This window comes from Martes martes, assembly GCF_963455335.1.
Source record: "Martes martes genome assembly, chromosome: 16".
Taxonomy (NCBI): domain Eukaryota; kingdom Metazoa; phylum Chordata; class Mammalia; order Carnivora; family Mustelidae; genus Martes; species Martes martes.
This window is the reverse complement of record NC_137904.1, coordinates 64,693,029-64,718,483: the sequence shown is the minus strand read 5'-3', so window position 1 is coordinate 64,718,483 and position 25,455 is coordinate 64,693,029. Positions and strand designations below refer to the sequence as shown.

Below are 25,455 nucleotides of genomic sequence, written 5' to 3'. Positions count from 1 at the left end.
ATGCGAGAAAGGTTGGGAAGCATTACGAACACCATCCTCCGGTAACGGCAATTTCCAAAATGCTTCCATGTATGTTTTTAAAATTTGATCCACAAAACCATCCAGTGAGGCACATACAAAAAATTTCTCTCTCAACCCCTACTCTATTCCTTCTGTTACAAAAAGCTTGCTTGGCTCACAGTTCAGACAATTTCAGGAAAGCTCCCCACTGCAACCTGAGTAACTCCTGGCAGCACACCTGACCCTGAGCCTTCCAGAAAGTCAGGAACAGTGGGAGGAAAGTCATGCAGCCACATCTTTTCATGTGTTTACACTAATAATTAAAATTTAAAATTAAAAAATTAAACGAGTGACGTTTCAAAATGGTGGTGACTCACAATAAAATTCTGGGCTCTCGAGAAGTCACCTCTACGTTCCCCCCAATTAGCCTTCTAACAGAACTGTCAGCCACAGCCGGAGGTACCGAACTGCCAGAGGAGGCTCAGAAAATCAAAATGCGTCAAATTCTTCTCTACAGCCCATCTCGGGGATCGTTCAAGTGCCCCCCAGTCACGGGCTGCGGCGAAGACCGTGTGAGCCTGTGGGAGCCAGACGCCTCGCTGGCAACACGAAGGTGCAGGCAGGGCTGTGTCTGTGTTTTGTGAAACTGCTCACACACAAACGCGTTCTACGAGAGTCAGCGTGTCTTAAAACCACAGACCCTTACTGTGATGTCCTATCACAGGGTTCAGCTAACAACCAGTAATACCTTTCTATTAATCCCTCCGGAAAATCGAACTGTTACCAGTGCCTCCACCAGAGAGAGACAAACCCTCCCCCAAACACGTGCAGATATTTCAGTGTCCGGAGGGGAAGGAGGGTAGACTCCACGACTGTGGGTTGAGAAAAGCAGACCCAGACCATGACACTACAGGGCCCTCTCCGTGCGAGCAAGACAATCTTTACGGCTGCCCAGGGAGGGTCAAGAGGGCCTCAGAAGCGGCCGCCAAGCCGCAGTGAAGAACGCGGGAGGTGAGGAGCCCCTAATGAAGGCCATTAATACTGTAACGTGCGTGTTGCTAGAGGGAAAAAGGGAAGTGAGCACAGGGGGAGTCTGGAGGCAGGAAGTGCCCAGGCCAGGGGACTGGGGCACTAGTATTCCTTCCCCCGGTAAAGGAGAACACGGGGGGCTGCGGTTCCATGACCCTCATGCCACTGACAAGCTGTACGCAAATTCCTGGAAGGAGTTGGTATTTTCTGTCCTGAAAATGGGACAGAACCTACGAGACACCATCACAACAGGGTCTAACCTCCTCTCCATTCCCAACAAAACCACAGAACAAAGAGGCTGTGATTTTCTTTTTTATAACTTTTTTTTTTTAAAGATTTTTATTTATTTGACAGAGATCACAAGTAGGCAGAGAGGCAGGCAGAGAGAGAAGAGGAAGCAGGCTCTCCGCGGAGCGAGAGCCCGATGCGGGGCTCCATCCCAGGACCCCGGGATCATGACCTGAGCCGAAGGCAGAGGCTTTAACCCACTGAGCCACCCAGGCGCCCCAGAGGCTGTGATTTTCTAATCGACAAGACTAGAAAACATGCGTAAGTAGTAAGTGCTATCTAATGCAGACACAGATAGACTAGAGTAACTCTATTTCTAAGGTGATCTAAGGCCTTTATAATTTGATCAAGTCAAGCTACATACACTAAAATCACATGGACTCAGACTCTAATGATTCAGGAATTACCATATGCAGACAAAAGGCAGTTTATTTTTCTTTAAAACAAACTACGAAGAAAAGGATCTGCAATAGTGAACACATTCTCTTCTCCCCAGATCCTCCCGTACTGAGGCTGCTTCCCAGAACCCACCGTCCCTGAGTGCCAGCCCCTCCACCCTCCTGTCCCCTCAGCCGACCCAGACCCAGGGTGAAGATGCAGAGCGGGTCACCGCCCTCCCGCAACACCTCCAGCACTCCTGCCTCGACCCTGGCTTCTGCTTGTCCCAGTCACACTGAGGGCTCTACTGAGGACTCGTAAAGGAACTGATGGGAAGGAAACATGCAAAGTACCTTCCAGAAGGAGCGTTCAATGAGCAGAATGAAGGGAGCCCAGAGCACTCCCTCTATTTCCCTTTCAGAGGCCCAGAGGCCCAAAACTCAAATCTCCTAGTCATAACAAATACCTCCCCTTGGGCTGGGTAAAATGATAATTATCAATCATAAGAGTACATTCTGGCATAAATATGCAACCAAAGGAAAGAAATGCCCCATCTTCCCAGACACAGACTTTGTCGTACCCTAGAGTTTCCTCCAGACCAATCAGAAAGCTCTGCCACGGTGGACGACGCAAGGCACCGGAAGCCCGAAAGGGAGCTCCGGGCCTCGTCGGGCCTCAGGACAGGCCGGGGGTGCCAACACGTGTCTCTCAGGAACTCGGACGTTATGCCTCTGCCTTCGGCTTGGGGCCTGATCCCAGGGCTGGGATCGAGCCCCGCTCTGGGCTCCCTGCTTGGCAGGGGGTCTGCTTCTCCCTCTCCCACTCCCCCTGCTTGTGTTCCCTCTCTCGCTGTGTCTCTATCAAATAAATCTTCAAAATATTTATTTATTTATTTATTCACTCATTCATTTATCTTAGAGAGAGCAAGCAAGCATGAGCTGGGGGGAGAGGCAGAGGGAGCGAGAACCCCAAGCAGAGGCCCCATTAAGCACAGAGTCCAACACAGGGCCTAACCCCAAAACCCTGAGATCATGACCTGAGCCGAAACCAGTTAGGAGATGGACGCTTAACTGACAGATGAACCATCCAGGAGCCCCTGGAAACCCACATTTTAAAAACAGGCTGTTTTAGGGGCACCTGGGTGGCTCAGTGGGTTAAAGCCTCTGCCTTCGGCTCAGGTCGTGATCCCGGGGTCCTGGGATCGAGCCCCACATCGGGATCTCTGCTCAGCAGGGAGCCTGCTTCCCCCTCTCTCTCTGCCTGCCTCTCTGCCTACTTGTGATCTCTGTCTGTCAAATAAATAAATAAATAAATAATCTTTAAAAAATAAATAAAAATAAAAAGAGGCTGTTTTAGGTGACAGTCTTGCCCTTACTCTCTGCGTAAAGAAAATCTAGCAACGAAAATGGACCTGGCTCTTTTATGAAACAAGGTTGCAAAACGGAAAGGCTTTTTTGTTTTAAGCCAAGAGTGAGGAAATGGGAATAAGGTCTCAGACATACAGACCTTAAGCACAGTCACTTTGGGAAGGGCACCTCAGAAAATTCTCATGACAGAAAAAGGACACATGTGGGTCAGGACTGGGGACAGCTAAGGACCTCTGAGGACAGAAAGAAACTGAGTGCATGTCCATAAATGAAAGGGAGGAGAGCAGCAGGAAATCCCTTTCCTGCTAAAATGCTGGAGCCAGGAGGTGCAAAATGTCCCAGGAGCGGCCTAACACGGACAAGCGGCACACAGAGTCACCCGTACGGACCTTGTCTAGACGGAGAAGAAGATGGTGCAATGAGAACATTAACAACAGCTGGACAGAGAGGGTGTCTGCCGTGCGGCACTTCTGTTTGTTCTCTCTGCTCTTGGGCCGCTACAAAGTCCCTTCCAGCAGCCAGGAGCAATCACTGCACGTGACCCAACTAACTCCCACAAGACGGAAGCCAGGAGGAGGCCACCCCTGAGAGCTGGCCCTTGTCCTTCAGCCAGAAAACCACATGATGCCCAGAAGCAGCTGCCACATAAACGAATGTTAGGGAACACAGTGGCAAGGGATCATTCAGAGTCAGGCTAGGCTTTTCAGGAATACTCACGCCCACTAAGCCCAGCTAACTGGTATTTCCAATCACCAGAATTCTGCACACAACGAGGTGAACGAAACCCTCCCACACTCCCGGTGGGCATTCTGAGACCTCACCTGCCCACATGCAGGGGGCTCCGTTCCAGGGGCGATCACCAGACACGGACACAGATTGTCATCTGGTTCTGCTTCCTTTGTTTCCATTTTCTCTGAAGCAGAACCTCACTGTTCTAGATTAAAATATGTCAGTATCACCGGGATTTCTTGTTCAATGTGCTGAGAAACCTGTCACGTAGCTGGATATGGACGTGTTCTCCACACCCAGCATTTTCCTCACGGCCAATGAAGAAATGCACCTAGCTGTGCGCAGGGAGCCAGGCGGGGAGCAGATGTCCCAGGCCAGGAGGGGAAGCTGCTCACTTTGTACCTTCCACAATCAAAGACCCTTATATGACTAAATGCCCCTTACAAAGGAAAAGTTCAGGGTTTGGCTGGTGGACTATTATTATTATAACATGTTTATATGTCTACAGGAGGAAGAAAAAGGTTTGCCCTCATTAAACAGAAAACGGCTCCTCCCACCCCATCACTAGGTTAGGGTTATGGCTCACCAGACACGTTTCTCAAAGGATCATTTACTCAGTAAGCCCGAAAGGAAGACTGTTGCCATTCCTTGTGACCTAACTGAATTCAAGAATTACAAATGTATGTTTCTTCTTTCATTATACTTTTAATACTCTGTATTTCAGATTTGCCTTTCCTATATTGTCTGAATTAGAGATGTCCTACTGTATGTCCAGTAAGCAGACACCGAGAACACGGACACACAGAAGAAAAAAAAACTACAGTGTCAAAGTTTAAAAACCAAACTAAATTAAAAAGCTGAACAAGGAAATATGCACTGATTTTTCAAAGGTGCTCTGAGAAGGCCCAGGTCCCAGACACCCCAGGAATGATCTGAAAGCACAGTGCACAAGCAGGCGGGTTCCCCAATTTACACAGGGCGGCACCACAGTTATCTGTGTCACGTATGGGCCAATGGGAGAATGTCTTTTGAAGAAAGGGTTCCTTGATCAGTCTGAAAACCATCTCTGTACAGACTTCAAGAAGCTAAGTATGCCTGCAGATGCAGATAAGGAAGAGAGAAGAAAGCCCAAGTGAAGGATGGGTTTTTAACTTTCCTGTACTTCAGACACAGGCAGTTAACTGCAGTGGTTAAAGGGAAACCTTTCAAATAACCCACGTTTTCCCATCTGTGGGACAGTGACCATAAAAAAAACAGGCTGAGGTCTGCTTCTAGAGCCACTACTCCTTCCGCTCTGCATGAAGCTCAGAGCACGGGGACAGTGGCCTCCAACACTTCCTCCTCCCTGAGCCAGAGGGTCTCCCTCACCTCGCTCTACCATTGCCCTGTGCCCACGGTATGGAAAGCAGCTTAAGTGTCCTCTCAGTTGTCAATCAGCATCTACTGACATGTCACAGATTTCATAACAAACCGAAACGGATTTACCTGCCAGCCCTTGTCCGCTGTCCTGTAGTATGGATAATTTTTAGTGATGTGAGTATAAATTCCATTTAGAGTAAGTTGCTTATCAGGAGCCATCGTAATTGCTTGTACGATTAATTGTGCATAGGAATAAGGTGGCTTTGAATCATCCTGTATTTAAGTCAAAAAAGAAAAAAGAGAGATTATTGAAGTTATCAAAATTTTTACTAAATTTACTAAAATTCAGGACTGTTGGTGTTTTTAAGTGTTCCTACGAAATGCTTAGTTCTCCTTACTATGAAAATATTACAATCTGATTGAAAAGCATTTGGAAAGTTTATAGGAAGCAAATGGAAAAGTGTACAGGCAGCATAAAAATGAATACGAGAATCACATAAGGAGAAACTCCACACAGCAAAAACGAAAAACATAAGGAAAAGAAAAAAGCTACTTAACCTCAGCAGAGTCCAGGGCAACACATGGCAGATCACGGCCAGAGGCCTGTCACATGGATCTAGCAACCAAGGAACGCCTGGGGTGGCTCGGGGAGGAGGGGGCTGGTACTCCCTCCCAGGCCCTGCTGGGTCCTCACGCACACGAAGGCCAAAGTGACAACCACTCAGAAGCACCCTGTCCCATCAACTGAGAAGCTCCTCACATCAGGAAGCCCCTCAGAGGGGAGCATCATATACCAAACGCCGGGCTCCGACCCTGGGGTCTCAGGCACGGAGGCAGGTGCTCCCGCACGCAGGGCCGCTGTGCGCGCTGCAGAACACGGACAGCCCTGCTCCCGGCACACTCCAGGCCACAAGTGGCTCCTTATCACTGTAACAACTCAGAACCCCACGTACAGGTGCGTAATAATAAGCCAACTGTGGAGAGAGTACACCCCTGGTTGTAAACAGGAAAATGTACGAACCAACTTAAATGAACCACGACAGGAAGCTGCAAAAGAATATATTCAAGAAAATACTTGTTACATGAAGTTTAAAAATGAGCAATTTAGACACTGTCGGGGAATAAACACAAACAGAGTAAAAGAAGAGATAAGCAGAGGACTGACAGACGAGGCAGGAAGACAGACCTGCCAAGGAGAGGAGCATAGGCTTCAGCTGCCCAGGCCACGCTCCGTCCTGAGAGCCAGCCGTGGGGGCCTGTTCCGCACAGAAAGAAGGACTCATCTACAGCCCCAGCATCTGACTTTTAAATAACTAGTATTTCCTGAGCACTTAGGCTGGGCTCTACCCCTTCTCTCCTGAGTGGACACACTCTGAGTTACACAAAAGGGCCAGGCAGACCAGCATCACTGGAGACCACCCCGGGGACCAGGAAGAGAGAGCGAAGCCCTCTTCACTTCACGGATCCACGCCATTCGGTGCGTCTCCTTGCTACCCTTCTTCTATGTGCTCCTAAGAACTTTTTTTATTGAAAAGTGTAGATAGGAAAGCCCATAATACATCTTTATCAGCTGAAAACAAATTTTTATAAAGTGAATGTCAGTACAACCAACACTAGGTCAAAAGAGAACACACTGCAGAAGCTCCCATATGCCCCCTGAGCCCAACGCTGCTACTGTTACTCCTGACATTTTACAGTAATCACAATCTCACTGTGATTAATTAAAAGTTTTATCATCTCAGAATGCATCCTGAAAAAACACAATTTAGTTCTGATTTTAAACAGGCAAATGGACACAACGGAATCGTACATAGGGCGCCTCTCTGTGCCCGCCTCCCCCACCCAGCACCCCTCACGTACGAGGCTCCTGGCTGCAGCGGACAGGCTGCGGCGCACCCATCCCAGAGCCGTGCCATGTTCCACTGCGCAAACAAGTAACGCTTTATACGTGGGTAGTTAAAATAATACTGTGCGTTGCTTCTGTCTCTCACTCATCATTGTGCCCAGGAGTCGTCCACACCAGCAGCCTCGCTGCGTGACAGTCCCCTGCTTGATCGAACTTCTCTTACGGGGGCATTTAGGCTGCTTTCAGTTTCCTATTTTATATAAACTTATGTTTGAGGCTTTTGGCATTTCCTTTAGACACAGTCTGAGGGGCATTACTGCGTCAAAGAATAAAAACACGCACGGTCACAGTGTGGACCATCCCAAAAATGTGTGTTCTGTGCCCACGTGCACTCAGACACAAGTGTCTGTGGCGGCAGGATGAGACCCCAGGAACAGGTTCCCGGGACACGGTGCACACCACCTGGTGAGGACCACAAGATTCTCTTGTCTTCCGCCAGCTCGGCTCCCAGCACCTGGGGCCACAGCTGCCACTGGGGAGCACCCAGTGCTGAATGACCAAAAGAATTCAAAACCTCCACCCTAAGAATATGCTCAAAAGGGAGGGGCCCCACAACCAGGCGTGCATCCACTCTGACGTGCACTTCTCAAAAGCCCTCATGGGGATGTTCGCAGACCTGCAGACAATGAAGTGAGGACAGCTGGCTGTGTGATGGCCCCTGGGTTCTGTTTCAAGGCTATAAAACATTTACCTTTGGGCTGTCTCCACCAGAAGCTTCTTTTTCATTTTCTGGCTGCGAGTTGTCGGCCATTAAATTGAGGTCAGCTGGTATCACACGGCCCATTTTGTACCCAGAAGACCCTGCTCCCCGGGGGCTCGATGGGCAGGAGTTTGCAGCACTGTGGACGGGAAAAGGTCACTGCTATCAGTCTATTATAGAACATATGTCGTACTGTGCTTCCGTGACCTATTCTGATTTCAAGTACAAAGTAGGAGCATATCAGCGTTTCCTATAAAACATGGCCTCACTGGTTCTCTGTGAAATTTAGGATCACTCCAGGAAACACAGGGAAATCAGGTATCTGCTTCGTATCTGTTATTTTACATAATCAGAAAACAAACTCTCAAAGGGGGTGTCGGCCCACCTGTTTCACCAGTGAGGAACTGAGGCTCAGGATGGTTCTGGAACTTACCAAGAACACAGAACCGACTTTTTTTTTGGTGATGGCCTCAGGGCTCCAGGCTGGCAAAGGGACATAGAACACATGCTCCGCTGACTCCCTCCCCAGCAAGGACATGGCCTCCAGCTACACCAGAAAGGTCAGGGACAGTCTGGAGAGAGAGGAAGGCGGCCAGGCCAAGCACAGGCAGCACAGAGAGGGGATGAGGCCATGGACACGGACCCACGTGGCATGAGGGCCTGGACCACATGTGTCAGGTCAGCTGGACACAACACACCCCAAACACAGAAACAGGAACCTATTTTTCCTTTTCCCAATTATGTATGTATGTATGTATGCATGTATGTATGTATTTATTAAAGATTGTATTTATTTGAGAGAGACAGTGAGAGACAGCATGAGAGGAGAAGGTCAGAGGGAGAAGCAGACTCCCCGTGGAGCTGGGAGCCTGATGCAGGACGCGATCCCGGAACTCCAGGATCATGACCTGAGCCGAAGGCAGTTGCTTAACAAACGGAGCCACCCAGGCATCCCTATTCATTTATTTTTAAAGTAAACTCTACCCCCACCATGTGGCTAGAACACACAACTCCAAGATCTAGAGTTGTGCATTTCAACGGCTGAGCCAGCAAGACACCCTAGTGACCCGTTTGGAAACATGCGTGCTGTTTTCACCATGCAGGGCTAGGGTGCTGCTTCTTGATCTTGGTGATAACTGAAGGCCATCCACACTCATCTGCGGTGATTCCCCAAACCACACATTTGCGCTTCTGATCCCTTTTCTATGCAGGATCAGACTTTAATAAAGAGAATGATCTGCGGCAGCGGAAGGACGCCAAGGGAGGACAGCCTAAGAAACCCATCGAGGTATGCGACAGTACGTGCGGTTGGACCGGAGGAGCCGTGTTTGGAGGGGAAGACAAGTACTATGAATACATAGAAAATTTCTGGAAGAAATACCTAAGAAACAGGAGTTACCTCCAAAAACCGGAGCTGAAAGTAGGGGAGGAGAGGGAAGGGAAGGGGTGACGTGCTCTTGGCCCAGCCGCTCGGCCAGGAACACGCAGGACCAAGACCCGCGCTCCCCGGACGGGGGCTTACTTCAGGCCAGGAACCACGCTCAGAGGACGGGGGAGGGGAGCAGCAGGACCGCACGGAACCTACACTTCACCGTCTTAAAGACCGGTACCACGTGAGAAGTGCTAACGTGGGGAAGGTGAGTGGCCCTGTGGGGCGGGACGCTGGGTCTGGAAAAGGCAAGTGCACCCTGCCCATAAGCCATCCGCAGCCAGGCTCCCACGCTGCTGTCCTGCCCAGTGAGGGCACGACCCGGCTCAACGCTGGCCACGGCGTGAGGGGTGGGAGTGGGAGGAGACGCGCAAGGAAAACAAGAGAAGACAGAGCAGAAGGTGAGGAGAGGCTGGGTCGGGAGCTGGCTTGGGAGCTGCTCCCCCACCCCCTGCCATGTCTACACCACTTGTCCAGTGAGTTGCCCCCAAGGCTGCTGCACCCGCTGTGGGCCGCCCTCCCACTGGAGCACACGCCCCCCCGCTGGAGCGCACGCCCCCCCCGCTGGAGCGCACGCCCCCCCGCTGGAGCGCACAGGGCTTGCTCCTGGTCCTCTGAATTCTGCATACTTTCACCCCGTGCTGAACAACAGTGTGGCCAGGCGGATGCGGGCTGCTGCCTCTCCACGGACACAAAGGCTACTTGGACCACACGGTCACATGCAGACAAATTCAACCAAGTGGGGAGACAGAGGCAGCGGCTACAGCAGAGCGGCTGCAGGAGGAGACAGAGGAGGGAGGGGCCTGAGGCCAACAGCTGCTGCCATGCAAGACGCCAGGCCTGGGGCCGCAGGAACGGCAGCCAGTCCACTCGTCACTCCCTCCACTTACGAATAAACCCAACACACAGTCACTTTCCAGAAGGCCTACTGCTGATGCTGGTTTTTGAGATAAGAAACAGAAGTGTTCAGCTGCAAGGTGTAAGCCAGAGTCGCCAGTTCTCCGTGTGCCCTCCCTGGCTCTGCCACACGCAGCGTCAGCCTGGACAGACAAGACAAACCACACCCCACCCCCCGCCTCCCAGCTGTGCCCTAGACAGACCTGGACGGCAGGAGCCAGATCAACAGAGCAGCACGGGGCTCGCTGTGCACCTCCATTTCCATCACTCACAGCTAAGATCACTACTCCCCTCTTCTGAGCACCAACAGCACCCAGAAGACGGGTGCCCGCGAGCTCCGCCCCGCCTCACGGCAGAGCGCCATTCAGCCACACGCGGCGATCTAACCTGCTCGAAGCACACACGTCCGCAGGGCCCCGGGCTGTTCTCGAGCTGCGCCTCAGCTACTGCCCTCTGAGCGCTCAGCACAACCAGACCACGGTGCTCTGGGGTCTGGCTTCTGCACCGAGCGTGTGCCCTGAAGCCGCTGATGCACCTGGTCTCTCTTAGAACATCGAGGGGAACACAAGTCGGTCGCTCTGCTGTGCTCAAACGCATCAATCCAAAGTACAGGTCATCAGAATTTACACGAAATTACAGCAAATTAAAAAAACTCAAAATGCAAATGAAAACGTATCTCAGAGTTTAGACCAAAATGGCTAATCACCTGCCCCTTCAAATGACACTCAAACACAGAGAGTCCGTAAGTGAAGACCAGGAACACGTGGGAACTATGTTTCACAGGCAGGAAACTGGGAGCAAAGGGTGTTCGAAAACTGAATGGCATGTGCAGTGCCTTCGAACCTCCCCCTCTCCCTTGTGTCCACCCTGGGAAGGGAGCAGTGCTGCTGGGTGCTCCTGCCCCTTCCCGTGACTTCTGACGGCTTTTGCACCTTTCCCAAGGGAGGAGGTGAGGAATGAACATCAGGACGTGGTCATGGGCATCTCAGCAAGCACGCCCCGCACCCCGACTCCGTGGTGCACCCTGCCCACATCAGCTGCTGTACCTGATGGTTCCCGTTGGGGAGGGAAGGGGACTGATGAGGTGGGCCATGGTGTCTGGAATGTTGATGGTCAGGGGCGAGATGTGGGCCTGCACAGGCTTCACCGGGGACTCAGGAGCCTCCTGCTTCTCCCTCTTCTCACTGGACAGGGCAGTGAACGTGATCTTGATGTTTGTGCTCGGGAACCTAAATGTGCACCTGAAAAAGAAAAGCCAACTGTCAGCACTCGTCAGCCAGACTGGACGATGGGGTGGCCCACCTGCAGCAGGATACAGAGCCCAAGTGTCCCCAATGCTCCAGAGCGTCATCTTGTGTGGAGAACCCATCGAGAACCCCACTTCCAAGCTCACCCCATGTGCTATGATTCGCTTAATGAATGAAACCACAAAGAGACATTTCATGACTTTAAAACACTAGTAAATGAATACGTTCTTACACCAGCCAAACTGAAGTAGAAAAAAGCCTCAAACATAATTTAATCTGCATTACTCCTTTTAAAATAAACACGCAAGTCTATTTGGGTCATTAAGCAACATAATTTTGCGGCAGTTTCTTAATTAAGAAAGAAAAATCATTCCTTTTGAAGAATCCTATCACCTTTTTTACTGAGCAAACAAAAGCCAGAGATACTAAATTCCAGGGGAAAAGGTTTACAATTCAATACTCTGGCTCACCTTTAATAAAGCTTCCTTGACATAACTGAAGTATATTTATTTAAAAAAAAAAAAAAGGTAATGCAAGCCAAACATCTTTAAAGAATAAAATTTAAAAATAGCCACAGACTCCTGGTCGCTGCCTGATCTCACATCCAGTTAAATGGCGCCTGATCTGTGTGTATATAAATGGCCAAACAACCAGGTGATGGTAGTCGGCTGACCTCTCCGTCCGTCCCAGGGCACCCGTCTTGGTGGTCAGCTCTGTCTGATAGAGAAAGAAAGATCCAGCACGTGCGTGGAGGGCAGAGGTACCTCCCACTTCTGGTGACATCATCAAGGTGACTCTTCCCAGCACTCTAGTTGAGGGCTAGAGTTGTCACTTGCTGACTAAACCCCTCACCCGGAGCTTAGAAGAACCGCTAGGATGTATGAAGTGGACCCCCAGTTTACACCTGTGGAATTACAAAGTGCCCAGCTTCATATATTAAACAGGTAATTAAAACGAGCAGATCACATGACTAAAACAAGCGAGAAGACCACAGTTAAACACCTTGCAGCTGCCTCCTTGTTGCTAATGTGAGATGTGAATCAACTCTAGGCTTAGAGAAGAAGGTGCCTCAGACCCCACTGGCCACTAATTTCTAGCACCACATATATGACAACTGCGGAAGGGTGACTTCTCCTCCTCTCCCACATACAGTGCCTGAGCCCTGTCCTCAGACAGATCATCATTCCCACGTCGCCACAAAGGCCAGGCTGTGAGAGCGAGGGCCACCATCCAGCGTGCAGGCCTCCGACCCGGCACAGCGGTTACCTCTCCTCTTCTCACCCACAAAACAGAGATGGCAGCATCTCCCTCTTAAAGTGTCTTGGTGATTCATTCACGTAACATTTTGCAAACACTCAGATGTGTATTAAGATAAAAAAAAAAAAAAAACAACCTTCAGCCCAACTTAAGACGCCAACACCTGCTTTTCTTACAGTCCGTCTGTCTGTCCCACCACCACCCTGAGGACGTACAGGAGGCCAGCCTCCAGCAGACCAAAAGCACACACACCTGCCGCTGTCCGCGTGGTGCAGAAGCAGCAGAGCACGGTGCACAGCTCGGATGGGGACTCCAGGAAGGTGAGCCCTTCCTCCCCCATGGGGCATACACGTCTCCCAGCGCTTCTCTCTGCATTTCACAAAATTAAGACCACACCCTCCACACTGGTCCTCAGCTTGTACTTTTCCAGAGTGTCCCCCCAACCCAGCATCCATGCACACAGGATCAGCTGAGCGTTGCCTTAGGGACAGGATACTGCCCCATCAAGGACGGCCTTCCTCCGTATCTGAGTCCCAAGGTTTCCAAGTAAAGGTGATGACTGACACTGTCCCCTGGTTGTCTCCATGGCACAGTGCTGTCAGGAAACTTCAAACTCCAAGCGCACACAGGGTGTCTAAGTTGACGCAAGGTGTTGTCAGACCACCTGCTGACAGTCTCTGACCAAGAGACTGTGAGATTTCCCTCCTAGCCACCAATGGACGCTGATGCTACCAGCCCCACCCCCTTGACAGGCGAAAATGGTGAAATCTCTGGTTTTGTCTAAGAGGAAACTTCTTTTCATATGTGTATAAGCCAGAAAACACACTTAAAAACCACCCAGACATCCTGGTAACTTTTTATTTTTAAATTTGGGTGCTGATTACATGGTGAGTTTCTGTGACAATTCATCAAGTTACACATGTATGGTACATGTGCTTTTCTGTACAAACAGTATACTTCAACGGAGAGGGGTTATTATTAAAAAGCCATCTGTCGCCATCTGTCGGATACCTGGGTGGCGCAGTCAGCTGAGCATCTGACTTTTGATTTCGACTCAGGTCATGATCTTCGGGGCCGTGGGATCAAGCCCACATCGGGCTCTACGGTCAGCGTGGAGTCTCCTTCAGATTCTCCCTCCTTCTTCCTCCTACTCACTCTCAAATAAATAAATAGAATCTTTAAAAAAAGGGGGGGGGCCTTTATTGAAACAACCTCAATTTCAGCTCAGGTCATGATCTCAGGTTCATGGGATCAAGCCCCACACCAGGCCCTGCACTCAGTGGGGAGTCTGCTTGAGATTCTCTCTCTCCCTCTGCAACCCCCCTCATGTGCGCTTTCTCGCAAATGAATAGATAAATCTTTTTTAAAAAATTAGCAAAATACTGATAATGTGACAAGGGGTTCACAGTACTGTTTTCTATACTTCTGTGCTAACAATGGCCTATTTCTTTACCTGGGCTGTGATTACACTGGTACCTACGTTACAGACGTAAGTGATTTCTCTATGTGGGCTATGTTCAAAGGGAAATACACTATAACCGTGTTCAGGCTCTCTATGGACGTCAGTTAGCTATGAGATCCTCACTCTCCTGCAGGATAGGTGAATGACTGATGCTTGACTTTTCTAAGCTAGAAGTAAAAAACAGCAGAATAATTCTGATTAGTTGCCTCACAAAACTAAAAAGAGCAGCAAAACATTACAGCAGCAAGAAGGTTTAGAGCCCAGGTGGGGGGGTCCTCCTTGGACCTCTGCCTTCCCAACACCACAACCACGTGGCCTGACTTTCAGGGCTGGAAGGCCCATCCTATCTGTGCCCTCTGATCCACTTCCCTGCTGTGGCGAGGCTGTGAGTGCCCATGTCTCACACCTACCATCACAACGCCTAACATGAGGTGTTCTTTAAAAATACTTTGGGGGCACCTGGGCTACTCAGTCACTTGAGCAACTGATTTTTGATTATGGCTCAGGTCATAATCTCAGGGTACTGGGATTGAGCCCCACATCAGGCTCTGTGCTGGGCGTGCAGACTGCTTAAACCACTCTGTCCCTCTCCTTCTCCCTGCCTCATGCATGCACACTTGGTTGCACACTCAATTCTTTAAAAACAAACAAAATTTTGTATATATATAATTGACCCTGAAAGATTTGTAATGAAGCTCAATATAATATGAAACTGTGTATAAAACCCTGACAATTATGACAAAGTGACAGAGAAAAGGGGAAAATGAAAAAATGAGCAGTAAGACAAGCTAGTCAGGTAGCAGTATCACAAATCTCTCAGTGAAAACGACCAGAAGCGTGAATAACAGGACAGCAACCTGAAGGTACTGAGCACCTCTGAGAACTGAGAAGTGGCACATCTTGAACCACAAATCAAAACTGACAGCAGCAACACAACAGCTGATGGTTTCTAACACATGTAAAGGACCCTGATAAAAAATTAAGTTTCTTTAACTTGAACAAATGTTACCATCTTAGCGTGGATTCAGACTTGCACATACCCCTCCCTCTCCATACTCACCCTCCTGTACTTCGTGCCTGGGGACTGGGAACTCTTAGACGAGACCCGCACACTAGTGGCCTCAGTCTAAGCTCTGCATAATGAGATCTGCAGAGAGCCTCTTGACATCCTTCTCTGCTGTGCCATGGATCACTCACTCAGACATACTCCCTGAGCTGGAAAAATCTCAGGAGTGTCCTCCTTTTCTGCCTACACAAAAACACACATCTGGAGGCAAATCAGTCATTATTAGGTTAACTCTGGAATCACTCAAATTTTTTAAGAGTATTCCAGAAATTTTAAGAACTCCTCGCAATTTGTTGCTTTACCTAATTCAGGGATCCCCCCACCACACACACACACCAGCACCAACTTGGTTTGGTGCCTTGCTGATGAGGAGACCACCCTAGGAGGAGTCAGAATAACTGCAGTGCTGGGGAGAGACCTACAGGTGCCTCCCCTCCCACCATGGCACAAAGTGGCAGCAGCACCCCTGCTGTGGGGTGCACACAACCTCACCTCTGGGCTTCTTGCTAAAAATAACCAACATGATCTTACCAGGAGGAGAAACATCAGACAAATCCAAATCGAGGGGCCTCATACATAATAACTGGCCTGTCCTCTTCAAAAATGTCAATGCATGGGGCGTCTGAGTGGCTCAGAGGGTTAAGCCTCTGCCTTCAGCTCAGGTCATGATCTCAGGGTCCTGGGATTGAGCCCCACATCGGGCTCTCTGCTCAGCAGGGAGCCTGCCCCACCCCCCATCGCCTGCCTGTGATCTCCCACTCTCTCTCTGTCATATAAATTAATAAAATCTTTAAAACAAAATGTCGGGCGCCTGGGTGGCTCAGTGGGTTAAAGCCTCTGCCTTCGGCTCAGGTCATGATCCCAGGGTCCTGGGATCGAGCCCCACATCGGGCTCTCTGCTTGGCGGCGAGCCTGCTTCCTCCTCTCTCTCTGCCTGCTTGTGGTCTCTGCCTGTCAAATAAATAAATAAAATCTTAAAAAAAAAAAAAAAAAAAGTCAATGCCACAGGAGTTAAAGAAAGGCTGAAGGGTGGTGACAAATGAAAAGGGAGGTCAGCACAACCGTGACCCCATTCTGGAAACAGGTCTGGTTTTTCTTTTGCAATGACGGGCATCGGCAAATGGCCGCTGAAGTCTATGCAAGGTCAGCAGGCTACATCGCTGTACTGTGCCAACGCTGACTGGTACTGGTGCCCACGCTGCGGTTATGGAAGAGAGTGTTTTTAGGAAACATATGTGGAAATACTTTAGAGGTAAAAATTCATCATGCAAGCAACTTACTCTCAAAAATTTCAGGGGGGAGAAATGAGAGAGGTAAAGAAGGTGTAGTAAATGTTAATATTTGGGGAATCTGGGGAAATGGGAATTTTCTGTTCTATTTGTACAGCTTTTCTAGAAGTCTGAAGTAATTTCAAAGAAAAAGAAAATGATTTGGAAACTTTAAAAATATCCAGTGCAAAGCTCAGTGACCTAGGCCATCTGTGCCAGGCTAGGAACTGTGCACGATGTCCAGAACGTCCATGACATCCATGACAAGGTGAGCACACACATGGAGAATGTTCAGAAACCATCTGACTCTCCCAGATGATTATCTGCTTGTGTTTCACAGAAGTACCGGTCCACACCTGACCGGACCTTTGCCACTGACAAACTGAAGGCCTGTGTTGGGTCATAACCCTCATCATCATCTCTCTTCTGTGGGAGTCTATGATATCTAGAGTCCCATCACTTTTCAAGCACAACTTTGTGGGAACCTAACAAAGGTAAAGAAATGTCACCTTGGGGCACCTGGATGGCTCAGTCAGTTTAGCATCTGCCTTCGGCTCAGGTCCTGATCCGGGAGTCCTGGGACTGAGCCCCACCTCAGGCTCCTTCCTCAGCAGTGAGTCTGTTTCTCCCCCTCTCTCTCTCTGCCTGTCTGTTCTCGCTAATAAATAAATAAAATTTAAAAAAAAAAAAAAGTCACCTCACCCTAATTCTCACTGACTCCTGACCCTATGATCCCCAGTTTGGGGGTACACAGGACAATACAATGGCCACATTCACACAGTGACCCTGACACCTGCATACTCTCATTCATCCAGCTCAGGTGACACCTGTTACATATACACACCATCCCATCACTGGGCTTCAAATTTGACCTAAGAAGCTGCGGTCTGCGGTGATACCATATTCCATACTCCAGATTTCTTCTCCCCTTGGAAGAATATCTGTCCCATCTTAAATCCATCAACAGTCTCACAGAGCAGTATCCTCCAAGCCACGTTCCTTCAGCACACCACTGAGCATCCCGCCCACAACGTCTACCAGGCAGCAAGGCTGAATCCTGCGGTGATAACAAATGGCCCCCAGGTCTCTGTGGCTCACAGCAAAGGTCTGGATCTAGCATCTATCATTCACATACTACAGAGAAGCTGGTCTGCTCCACATTTCCCTCACTCTGGGACCCAGGCTACTGTGGTGGCCCCATTCAAGACACTGCTGGTCCCTAGGCAGAGAGAAAGAAACAGAAGGTAGGATCTGAGTCCTAAGGCCACACTCGTGCACAAAGGGCCCACAGGAAGGACCTCTCCTATAAAACACCCCCTCCCCCACGACAGCGATACCAAAGGCACATCTGGAAAATCGTTTCAAGCCCTTTCACCTACGCCGCTGGCCAACGAGACACTAAGCGGAGTTGCGGACCTGTTTTCCAGGGAAGAAACGAGAGAACAGTTACTCTGACCTGTTCACCTGTAACGAGTGACAAAGACAATCTAATGTGAAGAGGAAGAAAAATCTTAGAGTTTAACCTCACAACCGGCAACGGAAAAGGCTGAGTCAGTAAAAATGTGTTACGGCGGGTGGACCGTGCTCTGGGGCCACTGACGACTTAGCGTGAGCAGCAATGATCACCAAGAAGGTGGAGGGCAGCAGTGTCTCCCACATCTGAGGAAACGCGTGGACCGTTACCCTGCAGAGTAGACTGGGAGGTAGGGGTGGGAATGAGGAAACCAGGGAGGAGGCTCCCCAGGAGCCCAGGGTGTGTGGCACCTGCACCTCGGGGGCAGTGAGGACAGAGAAGCGACTGGTTTCAGAGATGGGAATAAGCAGTCTACGGGTACAGCACTAAGTGTACAGATCCACGGCTCAGTGCGGGCTGAGCGAGGACCTCAGGACGGCTCAGGGGACATCGGTACCATTCACTAAGATGCCGGTGGGTGAGGAACGGGTTAAGTGGGCATACGACACGGGAGGTGCCCCTTAGCCACCACCCCAGGGAGACATCCCCCAGTCCTTAGTGAAGCCCAGCTGGAGACACGCCTCGGTCTCCTCAGCACAGAGGGGGCACGTGTGCCATGTCACAGAGGACAAGGAGCCCGAGAAACTCAGCCAGCAGGTATGGCTGCACCTTCGGGACCCAAACAAGCACACGCCCCAGGAAGAACACTACCACGGGAGTTCCAATCGGACTCCAGTCCCAGCGCAGCCCTGACAGCAAGCCACGCTGCTTTTCCTGCAAAAATGGAAGAAAATTCCTCATCCTGAGCCCTGAGGAAGACGATGGCCAAAGTGACCCTTTCATTCACCATTCTCTCCCACTAGTTTTTTCAATTGTGTGAAAGAAACACCGAAACTTATAATGCCACCTTTCCTGAACTGCTGCCTCTAAATGATCAAACTCACCGGTGACTCATCAGTCACCCCCTACCCCAAGCTACCTCGCCAGGAGCCAGGAGCAACACACCCGGCCCCTGATCAGTCCTGCTGACAGGCCACCCCAAGTCAGGACCCCAAGGCTGCCACCACCATCAGTCCAAGATGGCCCCAGAGTCTGCCTGGGGCAGACTGCCCGAGAAGGGGGCGCGAAGGGACAGCAATGCCAGCCCAGGGAAGGGCTGCACTGCCCCTCAGAAGAAGTAGCAGCTACTGAAAGGGCACAAGTTCTAAGTAGAGAGCTTGACCAAGTTTGAGACAGTTATAAAATATAAAAATATAAAAATACAGAAAATATATATAAAAATATACTGAGAAAAAAATCAGAAACCCCATGGAGTCTTACTTTTCTCACACCTCAGCACTGAAACTCAAGCAACACCCATCACCTCCGCTTGAACTTCTTACCCTGCAAACTGCTAAAACACCAGTTTTCTATGAAAACGTGTGAAATGTGAGGCGATGGTGGCTATGAAGGCAGGCCAGGCTGTTTTCGTCTTTACGAGGTTCAGCATGAATCTTCTAATCAGAGCCTCAAAGCCTGTTGCTTCAATGAGACACCTGCAACCTGGGCTCGGGAACCGCCTGCTGAGCCCCGTCTTTTGAGTAAAGCACTTTACTGCCATGCTTTTCTCCAAAATGACTTAGAAACTGCAAAGCTTATGAGATAAAGCTCTTGTTCTGGGGGCCCGGGGGTCTGGTTATCTGGGAAGTTTCTAAGGGGGTCTACTCTGGGGGTCCGTGCCAGTTCAGTCACACAGGTGCTGTGCTCAGGAGGGCCCTCAAATGAGGTTTATTTAATGCTCTACTGCCACCCTCTTGAAATCCTCAATAATTTCATTTTTGAATTTAGGTTTTGTAAGTGAAGCCCAATGACACAATGGCCTGAGGCCTGGAGTCCCAGCTCACCCACATCTTGCCTCCTGCGCCAGCAACCCCCTCCCACAATCATCCTCTGTCCCAAATGGGGCCTGGAAGGGACACCTCGGGTGTCTGAGAGGGTCTGCACCTGCCCTTTGAGTACCCTTCTGCCTAAGAAAGCTTGATATTAAGTAACAAATGAAAACACCATAGCAGGTTGAGAGAGACCACAGGAGAAAGGAAGAGGCCTTTTCCTGTTCTCAGTCCACATTTTCACCCTGCACTGGAGCCCAGCTATTATGGACTGGCCCTGTGCCCTAAGATGCTAGAGGTTAGGAAATGGTGCATTTCCACAGGCAGACCTGCCCATGTACCCACACACCTGAAAGCCTCAATTCCAGAAACACTGTGACCCAATTCAGGGAGCTGCTGCTGGGCTGTCTAGTGACACACGAGACCAGCAGCTTCCCAAGTTGCTGCCCAGTGCTTCTGGGTTTTTCTCTGGTTTGGAGAAGAATTGTGTCTGTTTTTTGTTATTGCCCCTACTCCCCATTCGTTGTCAGGGGAAAGGCTGACCTAGGAGAGCACATTTAAGCACAGTTAAGATCCTGATGCCAGGCTGGGGTGAGGATGGCAGTAAATGTTGGTATGGTCAACTGTGATGCTTGGTGCTTCCAGCAGCCTTATAAAACACGGTACAAATTCTACTTTAATTTTCAGTATGTAATCCTCGATCATTTAGGACACACTCAAGACTAAGGAGGACTTCCATTAATTGTGCGAAATAATCCCATCAGCCCTCTCTCTGAAAGGCCACATGCATGGCTCTTGGTGCAGACGACTGGGTGGTCTCTGTCTCACTGACAGCAGCAGCAGACAAGGGCACTGAGCATACAGTAGGTGCCAGTGAGAAGAAATAGTACTCTGAGGTGGGCCTACTCTTGGGAGTACTCTTTCCCAAACTTGCCCAGACACTCGCACACTGAGACCAGAGCAGGTTCTCCAACACACACACATCTTGCCCAGACTTCACTCGTAAGAGGAGCCCTGGTGCAGTGCCTGGGCTTCTCCCCTGTCCTCAGTCTATAGCACTTCCTTCTGCTAATGCAGAAAACCAGGAGCCTCCAAAGAGCTTTGACTGTACACTCTTATGGGAAAAATGAAGGAGGAGTCAACAAATGAGTATGTACAATATATGAATAATAAGCCATCAAGAAATGAAAAGGCGGACGCTGGTGTGGCTCCCTCAGCGAAGCGTCCGACCCTTGATTTTGCCTCAGATCATGATCTCAGAGTCCTCTTATCAAGCCCCCCGGCAAGGGGCTCTCTCCTCAGCAGGGAGTCTGCTTGAGATAGTCCCTCTCTCTCTCTCTCTCTGCCCCTCCCCTCCCACTCTCCCTCCCTGGAAAAAAAAAAAAATGAAAAGGCAAGGAACAAAATAGGAGGAATATTTATAATATGCATAACTCAGAAATGATTTGTGTTCAGGACATATAAAATTCAACAATAAGAACACAAACAGCCCACTAAAAATAGTCAAACAGACTTCTAATAAAGAAGATACAGGGGTGCCTGGCTGGCCCAGTCAGCGGAACATGCCACTCTTGATCTTGGGGTCATGAGTTCAAGCCCCACAGTGGGCCTAGAGTTTATTAAAAAAAAAAAAAAAAGATGACGACACAGAAATGGTTAACAAGTATGTGAAAAGCTGCTCAACCTCATTAATCATCAGTGAAATGCAATTCGAGCCACAATGAGATACCACTACATATCCACTGAATGGCTAATATAAAGACGGACAAAACCAAGCACTGACAAGGACACAGAGCAACTAGAACTTTCCCACACTGCTGGTGGGATACAAAATAGAGAAGTTTGTCCGCTTATTTGGCCTGGAGAAACGAAAGCATCTGTCCAAAAAGACTTGTTCATGAATGTTCACAGAAGCATGATCCAAAACAGTCCAAACTGGAAATTTCCCAGATCACCAGCAACTGGTGAATGGGCCAACCAATGGTGGTTATGTCCACACAAGAAAATACTTCTCAAACAGCACTCAACAATGACAAAGGAAAAACTGCCCAAACAAGCAACATGGACGAATCTCAGAAAGGTTAATCAGAAAAAGACTGAAGAATATACACTGCATAATTCACTTCATAAGAAATCCTAGAAAAGACATGACTAGTCTACAGTGACGGAGGCATATGAGTGACTGCCTGGGACTTTCAGTGGAGTGATGAGGCAAGACTGCAAAGAGACAGGAGGAAGATCTTGTGGAAGAAACATTCTATTATCTTTTCTCAAGATTTTTATTTATTTATTTGAGAGAGAGAGAGAGAATGAGAGAGAAAGCATGAGGGGGGAGGGTTGCAGGGAGAAGCAGACTCCCTGCTGAGCAGGGAGCCCGATGCGGGACTCCATCCCAGGACTCCAGGATCATGACCTGAGCTGAAGGCAGTCTCGGAACCAACTGAGCCACCCAAGCGCCCCTCCTATTATTCTGACTGCAGTTTTGGTTACACGGGTACATACATCTGCCAAAACTCTTTGAGAGGCACCTTTAAAATAACTCTGTCTTATCCTATGTAAAATACACCTCAAAAAATTGACATCTAAAAAAAATAATCTGGCAACAACATATTCATATGTGTGTAAGTTATATCACTGTATTATACATTATAAAACAGAAAAACAACAAACAAACAGGATGGAAAAAAATAACAAGTATATTTTCTTCCTAAACTCTAACAGATCATCTCGATCTTGGTGCACACACCAACTGTGGAGACTAATATCCTAGAGACAATGTCACTTTTGTTTTACCTGTGAAGTTCCACGCGCAAGGAATACAGTGTCTAGGATTGTGGGGCCCCCCTCATTTTACTGAAATATAACTGCAGTATAATATGGTATAAGTTTAAAGTGTACAATGTAATGATTTGATATGTATGTATTACAAAATGATTACCCCAAATAAAGTTAGTTAACATCTGTAGCCTCACAGTTCCAATTTTGTGTGCATGTGGTGAAAACTTTTAAGATCAACTCACCTAGCAACTTTCAATTAACCAACAGAATAATGTTAGCTATAGACACTATGCTGTACATTACGTCTTCAGAACTTATTTATCTTATAACTGGAAGTCCATACGTTTACCATCTTCACCCATCCTCTCCACCTTAGGACTGTATTTTCTAGATCATTAATAAGGATGCCAATTAAATAATAGTAAGAGAGATCACTGTATTGAGTTCCTTATCAAATGGTGAGTTTTTACATATGCTTGACATTAGGTAAGGCATTTCATCCTTCGGGCACTTTACCAAAAGATTAATTTCCACTTTATAGGAACAGAAAAGCATAACCCAGAAGGGAATGGCAAGGTCTGCTTTCTGAACAGGCGGCTCTGACATGGGACTACCCTCCACCACACTGAGGAGCTTCGACGGTGAGCGGCACACACGAGATGAACGTCCGCGGGACCCGCAGGAAAGCGCTCTGAAAATACTACACCGAATGGCCAGTAAGCCCGTGAAATGATCCTCAACATCATTCGTCATCAAGAGAAATGCAAATTACAACCACAAACCACCACCACTACTCACCCACTAAAAACCCAACACGAAAAAGAGAGCGCCGATGCTGAGGAAGCGGAGAAGCCAAGTGAAGGCTCCCTAACACAGCGTCAGTGGGGTGTAAACGGTATAGAGCATTTTCCAAAGCGGCTGCACCTGTGAAAGCTGCACATGCGCACACGCGGGGAGCCAGCACGGCCGTGGAGCCGAGAAGCACACCCAACAGAAATGGGTGTGCTCACCAAAACACAAGAATCACAAATTTTCAATTACAAAAAGTCTTCCAACTTAAAAAATATCTAGAAAATGCAGCAGCACTGTCCATTGTAACAGACCAAAAATAAAACCACCTCACTGTCCAACTACAGCAGAACATCAAATTGCGGTACAGTCACATCATTGAATACGTCACGTCAATGAGAATGAGTGATTCACAGCCAAGCACAAATACATGGGCTACTCTCACCATCATTTTATTCAGTGAAAAGCCAACAGCATTCTCTGAAGTCCATGTATATGAAGTTCAAAAGCAAACAAAACAACGTCTAGTTTAGAATTCAGGACAATGGTTCTGTGGCTGGGAGGGGCCCTTGTGGAACGCTGACGATGCACGCAGTGTTTCTCAGCTGGGGGCAGATTACATGGCAGGTGGTCATGAAGCTTTGCACTGAGGAGCTGTCCACTTTCTGTGTGGGCACTGCGCTGAAACAACAGTAGTTGTGGAAGGGGCAATTAAGAAATTACTCTCAAGGTCCAGGTGAGAAATCAGTAAGTCAAGAGCTATGTAGAAGGAAGGGTAAGGGACAGGTGTAGTGAAATGACTGAGACGGAGACATGATACTACCGATGCAGAGAAGCAGAACAGACCAAGGACAGGGTGAGTCCACCACCCTGGCTGGACCACACCGGCTCACAGGAGGAAAGGAGGGCACCTAACAGACAGAAATAGGACTGCAGACTTAGAGCGGGAGGCTTTAAAGCTACTGAATGAGGACAGCCACCTGTCAGCATCTTGCTCCTCATAACCCTACTACAGTGACTTGCCATCAAGCAGCCCTATACCTTATACAGGTCCACAATCCCTTGTTCACAAATTCCAAGAGACAAACGGCTCCAAAAGCCCTGACCTGAAACTGTCTGGCAGCCAATTCTGACCCAAACTAAGAAGGAGCTAATTATAGCTTTTAATTATCCTGCTTAGAATATTCATGTATTTCATGACAGAAATTCTAATGTGTCGAATTACAGGGTGCTAGGAGTGTGAAATAATATAAAGTACACATACTGTACTACTTTTCTAAGATCCAAACTACTCTGACTCTGAACGCCGCTGGCTCAGAGGCCTGAGGGTGGTATCTGTGAAAGTACCACCTGTCGGCTAGGCATCGTGCCATTTCCCCCAAAATTTCTCCAGAAATAGCCTGATTTAAGGGGAAATCCAAGCGCTTGCTTGAGAAAGAATAACTCCATAAAGCTACTGTCTAGAACAGAATATCAATTAGTATTTCTGTTGTCATTAATAGGCAATGAATTCACATACATGAAATTTAAAAGCTACAAAAGAGTGAAAACTAAAAACAGCAAGATTCTTTCCTTCCTTAGGCATTCCCACTGCTCTGGTTTCTTTTTTTTTTTTTTTAATTAACATATAATGTATTATTTGTTTCAGGGGTACAGGTCTCTGATTCATCAGTCTTAAACAATTCACAGCACTCACCACAACATATACCCTCCCCAGTGCCCATCCCCCTGGACCCCTCCACTCCAGCAACCCTCAGTTTGTTCCCTGGGATTAAGAGTCTTTTATGCTTTATCTCCCTCTCTCATGTCATCTTGTTTATTTCCCTCTCTTCCTCATGATCCTCTGCCTTGTTTCTCAAATTCCGCGTATCAGTAAGATCATATAATTGTCTTTCTCTGATTGACTTATTTCACTCAGCATAATACCCTCTAGTTCCATCCACATCGCTGCAAATGGCAAGGTTTCGCATTTTTGGTGGCTGCACAGTATTCCATTGTGCGTGTGTATATATGCCACATCTTCTCTATCCATTCATCTGTCGATGGACATCTCAGCTCTTTCTGTAGTTCGGCTGTTGCGGACATTGCTGCTATGAACATTGGAGTGCAGGTGCTCCTTCGGATCACTACATTTGTATATTTGGGGTAAATACCTCGTAGTGCGGTTGCTGGGTCATAGGGTAGC

General features: G+C 48.6%; 1 protein-coding gene across 1 annotated transcript in view; it reads right to left on the bottom strand.

Annotated features, from left to right (window-relative positions):
• Positions 1-25,455, bottom strand: part of FOXK2 (forkhead box K2) — a gene marked incomplete at its 5' end in the record, with an annotated part of 69,528 nt that overhangs the window by 14,169 nt on the left and 29,904 nt on the right. Inside the window, 3 exons of the mRNA XM_080825477.1 lie at positions 5,277-5,423; positions 7,748-7,895; positions 11,129-11,323. Of these exons, the coding sequence (XP_080681603.1) occupies positions 5,277-5,423; positions 7,748-7,895; positions 11,129-11,323 (490 nt within the window). The remainder of the gene's footprint in view (positions 1-5,276; positions 5,424-7,747; positions 7,896-11,128; positions 11,324-25,455) is intronic.